The sequence below is a fragment of the Atheta coriaria genome, unplaced genomic scaffold (genome assembly GCF_025399875.1).
Source record: "Atheta coriaria isolate IRGN ID8LTWV9N9 unplaced genomic scaffold, Caltech_Dcor_3.1 hic_scaffold_1_pilon, whole genome shotgun sequence".
Classification (NCBI taxonomy): domain Eukaryota; kingdom Metazoa; phylum Arthropoda; class Insecta; order Coleoptera; family Staphylinidae; genus Dalotia; species Dalotia coriaria.
The window spans coordinates 5633156-5649510 of record NW_027045443.1 but is presented as its reverse complement, the minus strand read 5'-3'; the positions used below and the strand labels follow the sequence as shown (position 1 = coordinate 5649510).

At 41.5% G+C, this 16355-nt stretch overlaps 2 protein-coding genes across 4 annotated transcripts; one reads left to right on the top strand and one right to left on the bottom strand.

Moving 5' to 3' along the window:
- Nucleotides 1–48: 48 nt before the first annotated feature.
- On the bottom strand, nt 49–2123 carry Nmdmc (NAD-dependent methylenetetrahydrofolate dehydrogenase). Of its 2 annotated transcripts, none has more exons than XM_065307836.1 (4): nt 1796–2123; nt 1044–1496; nt 654–982; nt 49–590 (listed from the first exon to the last, which is right to left on the bottom strand). In XM_065307836.1, the coding sequence occupies exons 1-4, from the start codon at nt 1810–1812 to the stop codon at nt 460–462; spliced, it is 930 nt and encodes a 309-aa protein (XP_065163908.1). In that variant the 5' UTR covers nt 1813–2123; the 3' UTR covers nt 49–459. The 2 variants fall into 2 exon arrangements, with proteins under 2 accessions (XP_065163908.1, XP_065163904.1); XM_065307832.1 differs by lacking the exon at nt 1796–2123 and adding an exon at nt 1560–1673.
- Nucleotides 2124–3820: 1697 nt separating this feature from the next.
- Nucleotides 3821–16072, top strand: LOC135795954 (SH2 domain-containing protein 4A-like). Of its 2 annotated transcripts, none has more exons than XM_065307802.1 (5): nt 3821–3851; nt 13699–14401; nt 14482–14706; nt 14762–14956; nt 15675–16072. In XM_065307802.1, exons 2-5 carry the CDS (start codon nt 13699–13701, stop codon nt 15791–15793), a joined length of 1242 nt encoding a protein of 413 aa, XP_065163874.1. In that variant the 5' UTR covers nt 3821–3851; the 3' UTR covers nt 15794–16072. The 2 variants fall into 2 exon arrangements, with proteins under 2 accessions (XP_065163874.1, XP_065163863.1); XM_065307791.1 differs by lacking the exon at nt 3821–3851 and adding an exon at nt 6304–6675.
- Nucleotides 16073–16355: the final 283 nt, after the last annotated feature.

The following is a 16355-nucleotide window of genomic DNA, read 5'->3' as shown; positions in this document are numbered from 1 at the left end:
AAGTAAAAGTAAACAAAGCGTGGATTGCTAGGAAACAAAAACAATATATAAATGGAAAACTTTTAATCATTGTAATTTCTAACAAGCCATGGCATGACTTCAAATCGCGCCTTAAAGAAAATAATCCTGCACTTAGTTTTATTCAATTTCATTGAATGAACATATTATATAATCTATGAAACTATTCCATACGCGCCCATTAATGACCACTAGGTCCAAACAAGCCATAAGCAATCGCCCCTAAATGTAAATAATCCTGTAATTGTTTTTCTTTAATTGCATTAAATGAACAAATAATATTAATGTATGAAACTCATTCATACGCGCCCATTAACGCCTGAACGTTAGGCAGCTTAAGTACAACTGAATTAAAATAATTTAGCGAATGACAATCCTGAATTTTGTTTTTCTGTGATTGATTAATTTCAACGTCAGTTCTAAATTCGCAATGGAGAATGATTACTTTTGGTTTGACCTTTGTCTATCGAAATTCTTGCAGGCCTTGAATGTGTTTTTCATCAACATTGCCACCGTCACAGGACCAACACCGCCGGGAGCTGGAGTGATGTATCCCGCACGTGCCAAGCAACCTAGGAGGTGAGAAAAACATTCAAATTAACATTTACATCAGTTTATACAAGCGCGAACACTACCTTCGTAGTCAGCGTCCCCAACCAGCTTGCTCTTTCCTTCGGGTGTAGTAATCCTAGTTAAGCCAACATCAATGATGCATGCACCTTCCTTGACCATGTGCGGTTTGATCAAACCGGGCACTCCGGTCGCAGTGATGATAATATCGGCCGATTGGCAATACATCACCAGATCCTCAGGCTTGGTATTTCGGTGACACATAATCGCTGTAGCCTCCAGACCCGGCAATTCATTGCGGTAGTCAGCATGCAGCATTTGGAAGATTGGCAGGCCAACATTCTTGGATCTGCCACAAACCACAGCTCTCTTTCCAAATGTATCAATACCAATGCTAGAAAGTACATTCAGAAATGTAACAGTTACGAATTAGTATACGACTTAGTTTTTCTTACATTCTGATCAACTCAATGACAGCCAAGGAAGTAGCAGGAATGAATGTGTCCTGATTGGCGACTAGTTTGCCAATATTGGTCACATGGAAACCATCAACATCTTTGTCCACATGCACTGCATTGCAGATCTCCCTCTCATTGATGTGATCAGGAACAGGCAACTGGATTAAAATACCATCAATGTTATTGTCATTGTTCAGTTCCTCGATCTTCTTCACTAGGTCCTCTTGGCTGATTGTACTGGGCAGTCTGACAGTGTCACTATCAATCCCCACCTCTCTGGAGGCAATCATCTTTTTGTTGACATACGTGCAGCTCGCAGGATCGTCTCCGACGAGTATAGCGCGTAAGGCTGGCCGTTTGTGGCCAGCAGCCACCCAGCCATTGATTTCTTCCTTGATTCCATTCTGAATGTCCGCGGAAATTTTCTTGCCGTCGATGATCTTTGCTGTTCTGTAAGCAAAAAATTAATTGAGATATTACAATCTTAACTTTCAATGCAACTGGCGTTTTTACGGTGTGAGAAGTCGAGATAAAGTTTTCAACGGCGTTAAAAGCCGCATTATTTGGAGGTTACGCACGCTCGACGCGAGTTTGAAACGTGCCGGATTACCTACATTTTGCTGCGTTTACCTATGGTACGTACAATGCATCAACAGGTATGACTCAAGGTGATAACAAATGCATATAATTCTTGCGAATTATCGCCGTAAATGCGTAATTATAAAATGAAAAAAATGCAATTTGTTTACCCATTGCACGCTGCCATGATATTGCGTCTTCTTCTCTTAAGATCAGTTGCGAGAAATAGCTTAAGTTGCTTCCTGCGAGTCTGCACCCTGCAAGCGGTGGTTCGGTACTGAATGCCAGCAGTGATCACCGCTCCAAACAAGCAAGCTCAACAATTTGATCCAGTATGCAGGCGTGTGAACTTGTTTGTTGAAAAATAATTGCGCGTACGCGCGCGCCGAGTATCGCTGATATCGTCTCTACGAAGTGATGTTGAATCAGATATTCCATGGCAGAAGCGTTGCGCGCATATTTCGTCGTCTCCGAAAGTTCGATGACGGCTGCATGTTGCTGGTTGCTTGTTCCGATTTCGGAGGTAATGACGCACATTTCCTCGTTGAATAACATCTTTATCGAAGAGATAAATTGCGTTCCTAATCAATCCGCCTATGCGCGGAGCAGTTGAGTAATATTCGCATTACGCTTTTTCCATGGAGCTGTTGATTATTGCAAAATTGTTTGCGCGGCTTTCGATTTCACAGATCGCCTTATCAGCAAGCCGTAGGGGGCGGCCTGTGAAATATGTTATTAATTAATCGTTTGTTAGTTACGACAACTTGTGTTACTCGTTAGTTGTTACTAGGAAATTGATATCGCCTTGGTGCCTAGTGTTTAAGAATGTGCTGCGATAAGCAAGAGTCGAAGCTATTATCTTTCAAAGATAATTATTTTAGGATGTGCTTTGAGCTCTGCTCCGTTGCGCATGCGCGTTTTTAAAGTTTGCTCTTCACTACAGATTTTTTTCACAAGAAAAAGGTATTTTAAATTTTGTGGTATATAAGTTTGGCAAAGAAATACTCAATAACGCTGAGATTTACCTATATTAATAACACATGCCAGTAGCAGACATAAATAAGTTGTAGTGAAATTGAATATTTTTATTTGTTTAGTGAATACGAGTACGCAAAATATAATTTTACATGTTTATTCAAATATGTACATCTACAATCCTTTTACTTTACACAATTATAGAAAAACAAATGTTTAAACCCATTTTTTAACATTTTAATTTTCATGGACAACATTCTTATCATCAAAATTCATTCAATGTCAAAGCAAATTTGCAAGTTGAACTGTCAATGTCATAAACCTGAAAAAGCAGGTTTGTGGTACAATGTCATAAACAAATTCCGGCGTTTTTCCAACAATTATTCAAACAATGCTTAATAAATAGCAATTTGCGACGAAATTTGAACGGCATTATCATCTTATCTAAATGGAATGCATAACTATCGTATATCGATTAGGCACTTCGGTGTTTGTGGAACAGTGGTTCATGGGGACACGTTTGTTTTAATTACCGCTTTATTTTTAACGATTCGCGCGAAAGAGGCAAATCGCCGTGCGTCGCCGTTGCGGTTTATTAACGACGAAAACGAAAATCTCTAATTAATTAATCGTTAAATTAATCATTCGGTCTCCCGTTGGCTAATTAATTTAATTAAAAACTGATATGAAATTCCAATAGACGGCGGCGGTCGGCTCCCCGTCCGTGGAACAAACATACAAAATAAAAAAGAAAGTGCGGGTTGTTTCGCGCTCAGCCCGTCCGATCGCGGCGCGCGACGATCGTACGTAAGCGTGATCTAAGTCCGCGCAATTAAACGTTTTGTGGCACGCTAATTAATTAAATAGACGCCGTTTTGGAGCGGCGGGGATTGAATAATTGGAGAAATTCATTCACACGCCGGCACGGCGGCACGGCGCGCTCGCGCTCGCCGGCTTCTGTTTTGCTTCTGCTTCGGGAACCTGCGTGCTTTGCCATGGCCGGCGCTATAATTCTAGTATTTCATTGCCAATGCAACGCAACTCGACCAAAACATCCTTCCTTGATTTTATTGCAAATTACTTTCTTACGTACTCGTATCGTCGATTCCTCGATTTCTATCTCTTCGGCGTGAATACCGCTTTTGTTCCATAACGAGGAAACGCGCATTGTTTCTATATTCCATTAAATGATTTTTCCTGTGTTTCAGATTTCGTGGACGTCTGGCATCATATGAGAATATACAAAACGGCGTAAGTGATACATGATTATTCGAAATACTACACATGAAATAATTATTTAAAGTAGGTACAACAACTTTAATAACAACTTTACCTGATCAAAATTATGCTGCAGCAACTTGTTAAATATTTACAACCGAAAAGAACAACCATTTATGCTGAAACTTAGGTTTGAACCACAATTACACATAAAGTTACTTAGTGAATTCAGATAATTCATCGTCATTGTATGTGCTATTTTTAGGACACAATTTGCAACTGTATAAACAATTAGATAACGCAAATTTAGGTAAATTTAATCGTTAAACTTAAGGTAAACTTAATAAACTTAATAGTTTTTTTCCTAATTTCTTCAAAAGTCAGAATTCACACGTAGTTTGGGTTACCAGATTTTATTTTAAGCACCTGATGTAAACGAATAAAAAGATTTTCTTAAATCTTTGAATTCTGCAGATGAACAAGATGATGTTTGATTTAATTTCTGGCGCATCCGAAGTAATACTGGTGACGAGTAGAACTTTATTTAGATTTAGATATAAAGTGGTTTGCGAGATGGCGCTATCAGTCTTAATGCAGAATATGTACTGCTGTTTATTTACTTTTGCCGCAAACATTCTGTGTGCATATATGAGTCATTGTGTCAATCGATTGATTGGTTATTCGCAACATTTTATTAAATATTGATTATGACAGGTACCTTTATTCTGCCGTGTTTTTTTTATCATCGCTAGAAAAATATTTATTTCGTGCAAATTCTGACTCACTATTTGTCTTCGATAGTTAAAAAGCCTGATAAACATGAAACGCTTGGTCCGTGAGAGCAACTTTTCCCTTTTTTTCTAAGTAGCGAAATATTCCGATAGGAATATAGCATTCTTGTTTTCAATTGTCTACCAGTTCCGAAGACGTCGGATGCCGGCGTATGACGGACGTGCTTAGTTTATTTATTGCAACAGGCGCACGCAATCGCGAAGAATTCGCACGGGTGAAATGTAAATATTATGACGGCGCGGCGACACGACGTGACGCGAAAGACTCACAGGAAGGAACGAAGGTGCTAAGGTGCAGAGGTGAATAAACAAAAGGTGAACGATGCGGCGCGACGCAACCACCAAATGCACGAAATTTCCAAATGCGCTCCAAAGACGACGCTTGAACATTGCTGGTACCATAATAAATAATGACGCGTTTACATAACGTTTGTCAGCAATCGATGCTTGCCCGTGTGCAGCCACTTTCTAAACAGATTATTACTGAACTTGTTGCGTATTTTTTTTTTGTTTGTCACTTAATGGACAGCAAACATTCCGATCGCATCGCATTGACCTCGGCATTTTACAAGATCGCGGCGCGTCGCCGCCAAGTCGCCGTAGACAAGAATATTCATCGATTCAGGAAAGCAGCGTGAATGTTCGATACATCGATGGCTTCGGCCATAACGATTATGACGAACCGGCGATCATTGGACAATCAAGGTAACGACGATGATGCGTCCGCACCGGGAGTTCTAACGATGACAATTCCCAATCGGATTTTCTCATTGTCCGTAAATGCGGTCGGAGCAAACCGCTTATTCTACTTATCAGGTGCATCTCTAGAAAGTTTTCCAACTTAAAAATCACTTAACCCTCTTCCAAAATCATCGCCGCATCTTATTCTACAGTTTGCATTATTTCTGCGCGCACAAAAGAAACCTTCTGATTCGTTTAAAATGAATAACGCAGAAAATTGCGGGTGCGCCTCGAATTCGCAATCGCCGTTTACTCGCGTCTCTGTTTTCATTTTCTGCCGAACACGAAGCGAGACAAGCGAGAAGCGACTGCGAATTAAATGTGCAATAACTGTGCGCGTGGCGCAGCTGCGCGTCGCGCACAATACAAATTATTATAAACAAAACGCAATCGCACTTGCTCTACGAGCGCCGCCGAATGCTAATCTTTTCCTCGTTGTTGCGTTTTCCTCCTGTGTTTTTTTTATAAATCGTTTTGTTGTTACGCTTTTATCGCGATTATTGTTGGCATATGCTAGCGTGCGCTTTTGTGCTGATTCCTGCTTACTGCTTGCGAAGAATATAAACGGCATTTGAACATAAACACAAGTTGAACATCATCATAAAGTTGTAATTACGCAGTTTTAAATGTAAATACAACTTCCATTCGATAGAAAGGTGATTATAAATATAGTATAGCTAAATTATTCATATGAATAATTAGTTTATGAAATGTGATTGTGATTTTTGTTTATCGCCGTTGACGACAAGATCTATAAAATTCGGACAATCGCATTCAGCATGACTGGCCCATGTCGCAGTCGGTGCACTCGGTAATCCCCAACTCCTCCTCGGCGCTCTTTCTTCGCGGCCACGGCTTTGTTGGGCGCGTTGCCGGCCAGCGCCTTGCACCGCTGCGAAGTCGATCCCCTCAAAGCCGCGCAACTCGCGAGTTTGCCTTCGCCAGCGCGGCCAAGTGGCGCTCACTCGTCGTCAGTCGATTCGTAAAGTTAGAGCGGCGCAGTTCGACGCATTTTTGCTGTCTGCCGCGGACGCGCATGTCAACTCCTGCGTCTGTGTCTTAAGCCAGTCGGGCGCGCGCCTTCGCTAGTTACTTGAAAGACCCATCCCGAATCGTCGCGTCTTCGGTGCACTACTCACACCTTCTGTCTTCGCCGGCCGATCGCAGGGTTATCAGTTACCACCGCGCGCACATGCTCGCCGCGCGTTCATCGCCACCACCCTATCAGTGATCAACGTGCGAACGTGCGAGAATACCCGAAGGAGAGCAGCAGGTCGCAGTTGGATTGGAAGCGCATCTTCGTTGACTTAACATTCTTTTGAAAGGTCAGTATTATAAGCGTCGATTCGGTCGTTTCCTTGTGCATATGTGTATGAATGCTGGTCGCACAGATGTAAAACAGCGCAAGAATTTGTTATGGCAAACAAATCGAAGGTGATTTATCGCCGCGAGTGGAGTTCGATTGCTTTTGTGGCTTGTTTTGTTATTAAATCGGCGGCTGTGCATGATTATATGCGCAAATGCACAAGTACGAAAATGTACAACTGGCTTGATTCGAATTATCCACTCGGGGATTATTCGCATTTAATTTATCTGAACTTGGTACTTGCATACACAATGAGTATTGTCCGCCAGTTACAATGCATTTCGATTAGTCGATTATTTAATTCAATCGAAGCCATGCATCATCGCGGCGAAATGACTTTTATTTTCGTGTGTTTAGCGCACAGAAATTTTGCGTAAAGACTCATTATGTGTGAATTGTTTAAACAAACAGAAAACTTGACTTTTGTTTGAAAACTCGTGGTGCGAGCGCGACGCGTTGTCAATATAGAAAAAGAGACATTTTAAACACGTAACTTAATACCGCTGTAAGAATGAAACAATGCGCGTTATCATCGTGTTGTGTTATTTCATATGTATTATTGCTATAAACGCAGCACGTGCGTGACTTAAATTAAAATCAAAACGAATTCGCTCGGCCACTTTTATCACGTACTGATGGGCTGTTTATATTTTGGCACATTGTGTTTTAAGTAAATAAGCGCGACAGCAAATAACAACTTTGCGGAAAGATTACCGAGCATAGCGAATTTAAACGCAATCGTTTCCTCGTCTTGTTCTACCTTCTTCAGGGTAATTTATAACTTCCTCTTGCCGATAATTGCCCGCGCCGGAACACTAACACGCACAAAAATCGACATAATTCATGCTAATTTCGACGGCGCAAAATTTACCATTTTGCTTATCGGAATGTGATCTACATGAACAGCCTTACACGCTTGTTCTCGAACTTGCCAGATTTGTTTTTCACAGTTTCTTGACGATGCTCGCATGTCGTTCTCGATTTGTCGATTTGCACTTTCATACACGTAAATTGCTTTCCGTTTTTTGCGTAATTAATTAACGCCATATCGAGCCAACTATTAGAAATAGCCGCGTGGCGTTCGCCGTTCAAGAGAAGACATTGAAAGAGGTCAACAGCAACATAAAAGTCATGCATGTTTGTACAGCGTAATGCACCATGTGTGTTTGAGTCTCTGAAGAGATGTCGGAGAAACTGTGGAAGGCTGGTGGTGTGCGAGTGCGTATTTTTAGCAGCCTCATCTCGGTGGAGAGGTATCTCATCTTGCGGTTTTTGTAAACTGCGACAGTCACTGCACAATCGTACCCCTCTGGAGTCTGTCCGGTTAATTATCGACAATTTGTTGCATTGGCTATTCAAAAGGTTGGCCATGTACTGACTGTTCTGACGAGTAGTTTTACACTTCCCATTTCCTTCGATGCACATGAAACAAGAAACAAATGTAACACGTCGATTGTACTCGCATTGCAAAACTTTTCTTTGTTCAATTTAATTTAATTCAATTAGCGGCGAATTTAAACATGCAATTACTTAAACATTTAAAACGTTTCGTACTGAATGACATTGGTACGCACGGTATACGGACATAGCGAGCAAGCTTAAATTAAAACTAAGGACATTCGTTTTATTTGGTCGTTAATTGAAATTAAAGCATGTCATATTATGGTATCATCACCGGTACTGAATCAGCACGAATTCCGTTGATGCTTGGTCTTCAAGATTTCGTTGTATATATTTATTTAACAGTTTTGACATTTATTTAACGTGTAGTGTGGTTTATGCTGCGAATGTTATGAAACGATGATACGATTTGTCGAATAAAATTTAATATCGCATAACGCGTTACAAAATAACAATTGTTTCCGACTGGAGTCATCGCCGTCACAGCGCAGTTTTTTTTTTTGCGAAAAGGCGTCGGCGTTGTTTCTACACGCTTTTGTCCACGAAAGCGCGTGATTGCCTTATGCAATCTTTTTTCGGCGCGGAAGTCAAACAAAGGACGCATTATCACCACGCGTGATGCAAATTCAACCGTTGTCATCTTTACGTTAATGCGCTGAGATTTCCCAACGTCCTGATGTCATTACCAAAATCCGGTAATCTTTCCTGTTGGTTTCTTCATGTTTGTGCCTTGCTTCCGAACATTTTTTGCGTGTAAACGTCGTTATACTTCAGTTTAAATTATATTATTACTCGAAGGTAATATAGTTTGGCTTCTTTGATGTTGGGTAGCAAGAATGGCAGGTTTCATTATGCGCCGATCCGTCAATAATTGTATCGGGAACTTCACGGTTCAATGTCATATATATTGATTGGTTGGTTTCTTTCGGTTGAGTCGTAAACACTGCTTAAAAAAATGTTTCACCGTTCACGTTCGGTAGGTTTTTCTAATTTATTGACTTTGCCCCGATTAAAAGCTTATTAAGGCATTGTTTTCGCGCTGATTCATCGTCTTTTTCCGCGACACACGCACAGCGCTTAATCAATTTCACGCATGTGGCAACTGCGCAGTTGTGATAAGAATTTATTGTGAGTATCAGTGGTATTTGCTGGCTATCTGTCACATGCAGCACTTTGTCTATGGCTATCACGTCTTGTGTTACATATCAACTTTTGTTACCATGCGTATCCTGTCGAGGACGCGAACGTGTTTAAATTGGTGGGTATATAAATTCCGTTCCAATCAAGCCGGTTTACCTAAGTCTTTATTAGACATCGAACATTCTTCCGTTCTAAACTCCGTATATAGTTCTATATTATTCGTTGGTGTGACATTTGCGATGTAAAATGTAAATGTTTCAGAATCGGTTTCCGTTTTGGTTGGCGGTCGTGTTATCGTTTCACGTTGACGAGGGCGGATTTGGTTTCCCGTTCGTTTGCTGACTGCGTTGGTCGATGCACACGTTACGTCGGTAATTCGCGCATTACACGAAAGTCGCCTCTTTCGCATCATGCTCTCCCATCGCTCGCGAAGTCTCGCGCGAAACACAATTAATAGCGAAAAATTGCAAATGCGTTCGTTGCTCGTAACCAGTTGCGCGCTCTCCGGCTCGCGCGCGGTTTCATGTTTCGCCAGTTTCAAAAGTGAATGATGGAAAGTGCTTTTAATATATGCCACACATAGTTAGCGCGCGCATATTTATTTCTTCGCATGGCACATCCAAGCTCCGCTAGAAAAAACGTTTGCGCTCGAAATTCATTCCGATTCATTCGGACTTAACGAGCTACTTAAAATTAAGTTTGCCGCAGAAATAACGTCCTAAATAGTTACAGTTTCACCGCCGGTCAAAATGCTCAGTGTCTACGCTAACGCTTTGGGCGAAAAAAAAGCGCAATAAAAATGCGCTTCAATTTTGCTTTCGATTACTACACGCGCGTGTATGCGCCACGCTAATTGGCAAAAATAAAATTGAATTATTTATAGGAAACAATAAATTAAATTCGTTTCATAGAAAGTAAAATAAAACGTAACGAAAACTATTAGCTTTCGGGCAATCAACGCATCTTTGTGAACGCCAACGTTTTCCGCTTTTGTTTAATTAAACTCGTTACTTGTTTGGAATTATCGCAATTGCAGTATGAACGTTTCAGTAAATATTTGCACATCATGAAAGCGATACAGCATCATCGTGTGACTAAAACCGACTTTTCTCGCAGAGAGTCGGTTGTAAAGCGCTCAAGCTAAATTGATTTACGCTTCATTTACAGGCGTGCATGATCTTGAAACATTATGACTCACTTTATTTCTGGTGTCGCTTCGGCGTGTGGTGACTGCGCTCTAAAATTACACACCCACACGCCTTGTCTGATCCACGGCGCGAGACGAATCGGCTATAAATCATTTTTTAAGGCACACCGAATGAGACCGATAAAAATTCTGCAATCGACGGTGATGTTGAATAAAAGTGAGTGAATTGGGAATATCAATATACCGTCTCTAGGTAGTGAAGTAAAAAGTGTGTATAAATTTCGAAATACAGTCCTGTGCGGGCAGTTCACACGCTGAGCACTTGATCAATTTCGAGAAACAATCAATAAAATAAAACAAACTTTTGTTTCCACAATGGCGTGACATAAACAATTTTTTTTCGAAATTGATACCAAAGTTGATTAACATCGGACGAACTGGCTTATAAAAAAAAATGAAATTGCTAGTACTACCACCTACGAGTCAGGGAATCAAAAATATCGGCACGTCACGATAAAACGATAAATTAAAATAGACTTTAATTAACAAATTATTATTTTAAAAAGTATCAGTTATTTGTTGAGCTCTTGAAACTCATGTGTATTTACTTTGGTATGGCCCCAGAACACCGATAAGACTATTTATTTTGGTTTAGCGTGTAATATGCGTTGCAATTATTTTCTTCAAACTAAAATTCAGAAAATCAGACTTGGTGTGAATTATGTAAGTAGCGAGTCATTGTTCGACGAGGTCGGGCGCAAGAAATTTAGATCATCGTATTGACCAGTTCAGTTTACAAGACACCGCGAATATTCGGAAGCGCAAACGCGAATGTAACAGATCGTTGAAATCGTTGAGCCTAGCGCGTGTAGCACACTGCCACGAATGTTACAACATTAATTGTGTTTCTAACTGATGCTTGACCCCGTCGCGTTGATTTTATTGACCTTTTCTATTCGTACTTCCTTGCATTTGTCGTGTTGCGCTGGCCCGCGTAGAGATTACCGGATGATTACCTTTATTTATTTACCGTACGGACGAGCGACAGGCGCACATTCTCGGCGTCGACGAACAATGCGCACACGCTCGTCGCCCAACCAGAAGCTGCGTGCCATTTCTTCGCCTTGCACTTTGTAACATTTTTCTGCCCGCATTTCACAAGCATCGCATTGCGTGCGGATTAGGCTTGCCTAATTTTGCGTTATCTAATTGTGTTTATTATTTGCGGCTGGAGGCTTTTGTGTGTTCAAGACAGCGTGCGCTCGTGACATTACATTTCGTCTTTTGCATTTTCGTTTGGCATCGTTTTATGACTAATACAATTTATATTCAATGTGAACGCGTATTGTGTATCGTGATGAGACAGTCATTGTCTCGGTCGGGAATCGATTTCAACACACATTGCGACGTGGCGCGCTGTGTCTTCTCTTTTCTTCGTTTTATAGAAAGACCAAGAATTCGGCGTTGGTTTCGTTTGTGGTAATCTTTCTGGAACGGATTCTCATCGTGCTAAAATTTACCGAACGAAAACGTTTAGTAATCCTGCTTGCTATAAATTTCATTACCAATCGTTAGCTCTATTGTTCATTTTAAACAGGTGTAAATCAGCGATTGCACCTATAAATTTTGCACGCAGATCATGAATAGAGTTTCAGCTGTTGACTTTACATGCGCTCAGAGAGAAATTTCTCCGCAATTCGAAAAATTAATTCATACGCGAACACAACGCAGTTTAAAAAGTATTTCAAGGCATTATTCTTCCATCTAATTATCATAAATTACCTACTCGACTGTGATATATGCGTCGAAGCAATGCGATCGCCGAACGAAAATAAATCATAACAAAGAAATTGATTTCGTTTAGTTTTCTAGCTGTGCGCCCGTGGTTTAATGTTAAAGCATTATGTAAATGGCATTTCTTCAATCTGCGCTTTGTTTCTGCAATTCGTTTTGTGCTCTTCGCGGTGCGCCTCGCGCCGCCTGTTTACTCCTTTTATTCCGCGCATAATAATCATAGTAATCAGATGTCGTGCGGTTGATATGTTTATTTAGAGATTACGAATTGTTGAAAACCAAAATAGAAGAGTGCACATGCACACAATGTGTGGCTGATCGTACAATAAGTAGAAAGTTGAGTATCTAATTTCGATCTTAACAGAACGATGAAACTGTTGCAGCGGCGAGACGGGCGCGTAGCAGCTCGAACTAACGACTTCTTAAAAACGCGCTCGTCGGCCGAGATACGTTCCAGCCGGCGTGCGGTTATTTCAACAATTTCGAGTGCAGTTTCGTTTACAGTACGCGCACACAAGCCCGGGAGCTCTTGAGGTCTCGAGCAGCGTCGTATGTGCGTCGTGGCCGTCGTGGCTACCGTATTGTTACGGGCCCGTTACTCGCACTTAGCGCGACGTGCACCGCATAACGGCCGCTCTTGAAATATCAGGTCAATGGGGAAAACTCGATATTCGCTCGCCGGCGAAGAGCCGAGAGCCTTCGACGGAGTGGTTCACGGTTTCGTATGCGTATGGCGACCGTGTCCTGCGTGTCTTTACACCGCGCACAATACGCGTACGAAATCACTGTAATACAGTATGCAAAACTCGTCGGCTGCCACTTTGCACACCATTACACCAAACTGTACCAAACACGCACACGCGAACAAAAGACACAAGAAGAGCTTGTGCATTCTGCGAATCTGCTCAAATTATGCACAACGCCGTAGAAATACTTGACACTTGTGTGTACAATCACGCGATTCGAATATGCTTAACATGTTTCTCTTTTCTTTGGGCGAAGCTGTTGATCGTTGTTGAGCAGATTCGATTTTATTGATCTTTTCTGCCGCTTTATCTTTGGATAAATTCCATGCATGGGATTAATACGCGCGTTTAGGAACTAATTGCTCGTACGTGCAACCTTAATTACGCAACATTGGTATTTGCAGCTGGAAATCAACTTTTCCGCATTTAATTAATCTAATTCATTGCTCGATTAATGGTTCGGTTTCAACATTTAAATATTTAAATCGGATTGCGCAACGAATTGTGCTGCCGCTCGGAACCTCCAAGATCCCGTTCTCGACCGTACACGGATAAATTTATAATCAAAATAACAAATTCCAACCGATTTACTTCATCCGCATGAAACCAAGTTAGGCGTTATGTTGTTGAACATGTATGCAATTGCAAAAGTTCAAAACGTGAGCTGCGCACCCAGTGCTCTTATTTCAAGAATGCTGACCCATTGCACGATTTCCAGACTCAACAATGTTTTTTTTTTTTTGCTTACTTTTAGATGTTGCAACAGATTCTCAGAGATTTGTACGTGACTCCGGAGATACTGACCGAGCTCGATGAGGTGCAGAAACAGTCGCTCTTCTGTAAGATGCGCGAGGAACAGGTGCGACGGTGGCGCGTCTGGGATGACGAATGCTCCAAAACGCCAAAAAATGTTATAACGGCGCCGGTCAAGCAGAAAAAGAAAAAGAGCGTTTCCTTTATGAAGGGCGTCGACGGCGAGCCGTGGGTATGGGTGATGGGCGAGCACGAGGACGACATGTCTATCGGACAGATCATTCAGCAGGAAGCGATCGAAAAGGCACGTCAGTTGGCCGAATGCGAAGCGGAGGCGCTTCGCCAACAGCTTATCGAATGCATCACGCCCAACTGCGAGGAAGACATCTATTGCTCCGTGGACGCCCTGCAGAAGAAGCAGATAAAGCCGCCGACACCTGCGATCGTCAAAAGCAATTATAAGATCGGGCATTATCAGCACCAATCGAACAAGTACAATGTGATAGACACAAACAATGTCCTCAATGAGCTCAATCAACGCAACGCTACCAAAATGGTGGCGGCCAAGGTTGCCCAATGGGAGCGCCGCCTTACCGAGGAGCGCACCTGCGAGATCCTGCAGAATATTCAGTCTAAGCAGCTGCAGGCTGCCAAGGAGGCCGAGGAAGCCGAGATGAAACACGAGCAGTTATGGAAAGAACAAGGTTGGTGCACGTCCATTATTCTCTTTTTTTTTAACCTTTTCCCAAAATTAGCATTTCGTCCATATTCTATTGTTTTACAGAGAGGAAAGCCAAAGAGGCCGAACAGCAAATTCGAGAAATCGCGCGCAAAGCAAGGGAGGAACATAGACTGACCACGCGCAATTGCGAAACGGAACCGGCCTATAGTTCTGTTGTTCCAGGCGTTCCACCAGGAAAACAAGCAGTCGTTGACTGGTTCCAAAAGTCTGAGATACCGAAGCGAGCGGGTTTGGATCAGCTCGATCAAATTCAGCCATATTTCCATGGTAATAATGAATTTCTCTGTTGATGACGAGTGATTGATACACGCTTAATTTCAAGGTTTAATCTCGCGAGCCGAAGCTGAATGTTTGCTGCAAAATCAGCCCATCGGCGCATTTCTGGTGCGTTTGTCCGAGAAACTGTGGGGCTATGCAATTTCGTATAAAACGAAAGATAAGTGCAAACATTATCTTGTGTCTGCAGCCAACAACTACTCTTTCCTGGGCAGCAATCAAGTAGAACACAAGTCTCTCGGTGAGTGCACTTCATTCATCGTTCTCATTAAACACCGCACGCATTCTTGCAAAATACGCACAATGTGCGCTGCAAAAGTAACCAACTTCATCATAATTTAACTTTAACGGCAATTGCTTGCCAGCAAGAAAGAACGACGAGGAGCCAGATGGTGGATGGCGCAATGTGGATGCACGATCCCAGAGAGCGAGTTGAGATCTGTCAGGTGTTGCCGATCTGCGCTTCTGCACTTGGCACAATCAGTGCATGCGCTATATCAACCGAGCGAAATAAAACGAGCGGAACTATCGGATTGTTAATTACTTCACTCTTAGGAAGTACAAGACCTATTACATGGCTGCATTTTTTCGCGAATTGTCTGTTTATACCCTAGGAAGTTTGTACAATCGCCTAGCATAACAAACTTTCGCTACGATTCGTGCGCGCATATCGTGCAGCTAATTAAACGACGCAAGCTTCTTTCCCGGTGTATCGTGTTAGGACTAACAATATCCTAGCAATCGGAATTGTTCGTAAACAATGCCGTTGGTAATGAACTTTTAATAAAAAATATACGCTGAACTATTCATGCGTCATGACACATCTTCCGTCTACGATCTTGCCGTGGCAATCAAAGCCTTTTTAATAACAAATTTGCCAAGTTGTTGATTTCCGCTTTTCATTCGTTCGTTCTCAATTACATGCCTATCATTTTATTAACCAATGTCAAATGTTCTAGGGGACTTGATCAACTACTACAAAGACTGTCCGTTGACTGGCGGCGAAAAATTAATTCAGCCATGTTCCAGGGACGACGATTCTGCCGTGCGGGAACTGTTCGCTGGGAAGATTGGCTAGCATTAAGTTATTTGCTCGAGATAAAGTATTAGAAATTATTTGCATTTTGGCCTATTCATAATTCTTTTCTTGTTTTATGTTAAAATGTTTAGTGTATGTATTTTCGCGCTGTGATCATCCAAATCGGCATTTTTAGATTGTTTATGTTATTGAAATCTTGGTATTATACCTACATGAAAACAAATATATACGCCTGATTTTTTAAAAGAGTGGTTGTAATTAGGATATATTGTATTAGGTGCCTGCTTTTTATAAGATAATAAAAACGAATGCTCTACATTCCCATTTGATTCCGTGTAGGTTCACAACCCAATCTTATTCGTTAGGAACTTAGAAACATGTATTTTTTTATTCAAATTTTTATTGCAGACTTCATCATTTTCAGATTAAATTGTATATCAAAGAATCCTGTATTACTCAGTGCGAGATTATCACGGTCCAACAGTATTTTATAGTGATGTTAGTGGATTCTAACATTTTACTTCTTTTTAGTCATAGGAGAGAAGTTAAACGCAGTTCCTGTAAATTACAAGGGTAAAGTAAATAACCAGCCTTACTACAA

What these genes read in the sequence shown, in the direction of transcription:
- LOC135795954 (XM_065307802.1), top strand. Translation starts at nt 13,699, where the DNA reads ATGTTGCAACAGATTCTCAGAGATTTGTACGTGACTCCGGAGATACTG. An exon ending in GCAGTTATGGAAAGAACAAG is followed by an intron (nt 14,402 to 14,481) that starts GTTGGTGCACGT and finishes ATTGTTTTACAG; the next exon opens with AGAGGAAAGCCAAAGAGGCC. An exon ending in AGTAGAACACAAGTCTCTCG is followed by an intron (nt 14,957 to 15,674) that starts GTGAGTGCACTT and finishes CAAATGTTCTAG; the next exon opens with GGGACTTGATCAACTACTAC.
- Nmdmc (XM_065307832.1), bottom strand. Translation starts at nt 1,606, where the DNA reads ATGCGGCTTTTAACGCCGTTGAAAACTTTATCTCGACTTCTCACACC. An exon ending in GTCATTGAGTTGATCAGAAT is followed by an intron (nt 983 to 1,043) that starts GTAAGAAAAACT and finishes TGTACTTTCTAG; the next exon opens with CATTGGTATTGATACATTTG. An exon ending in TGGGGACGCTGACTACGAAG is followed by an intron (nt 591 to 653) that starts GTAGTGTTCGCG and finishes CTCACCTCCTAG; the next exon opens with GTTGCTTGGCACGTGCGGGA.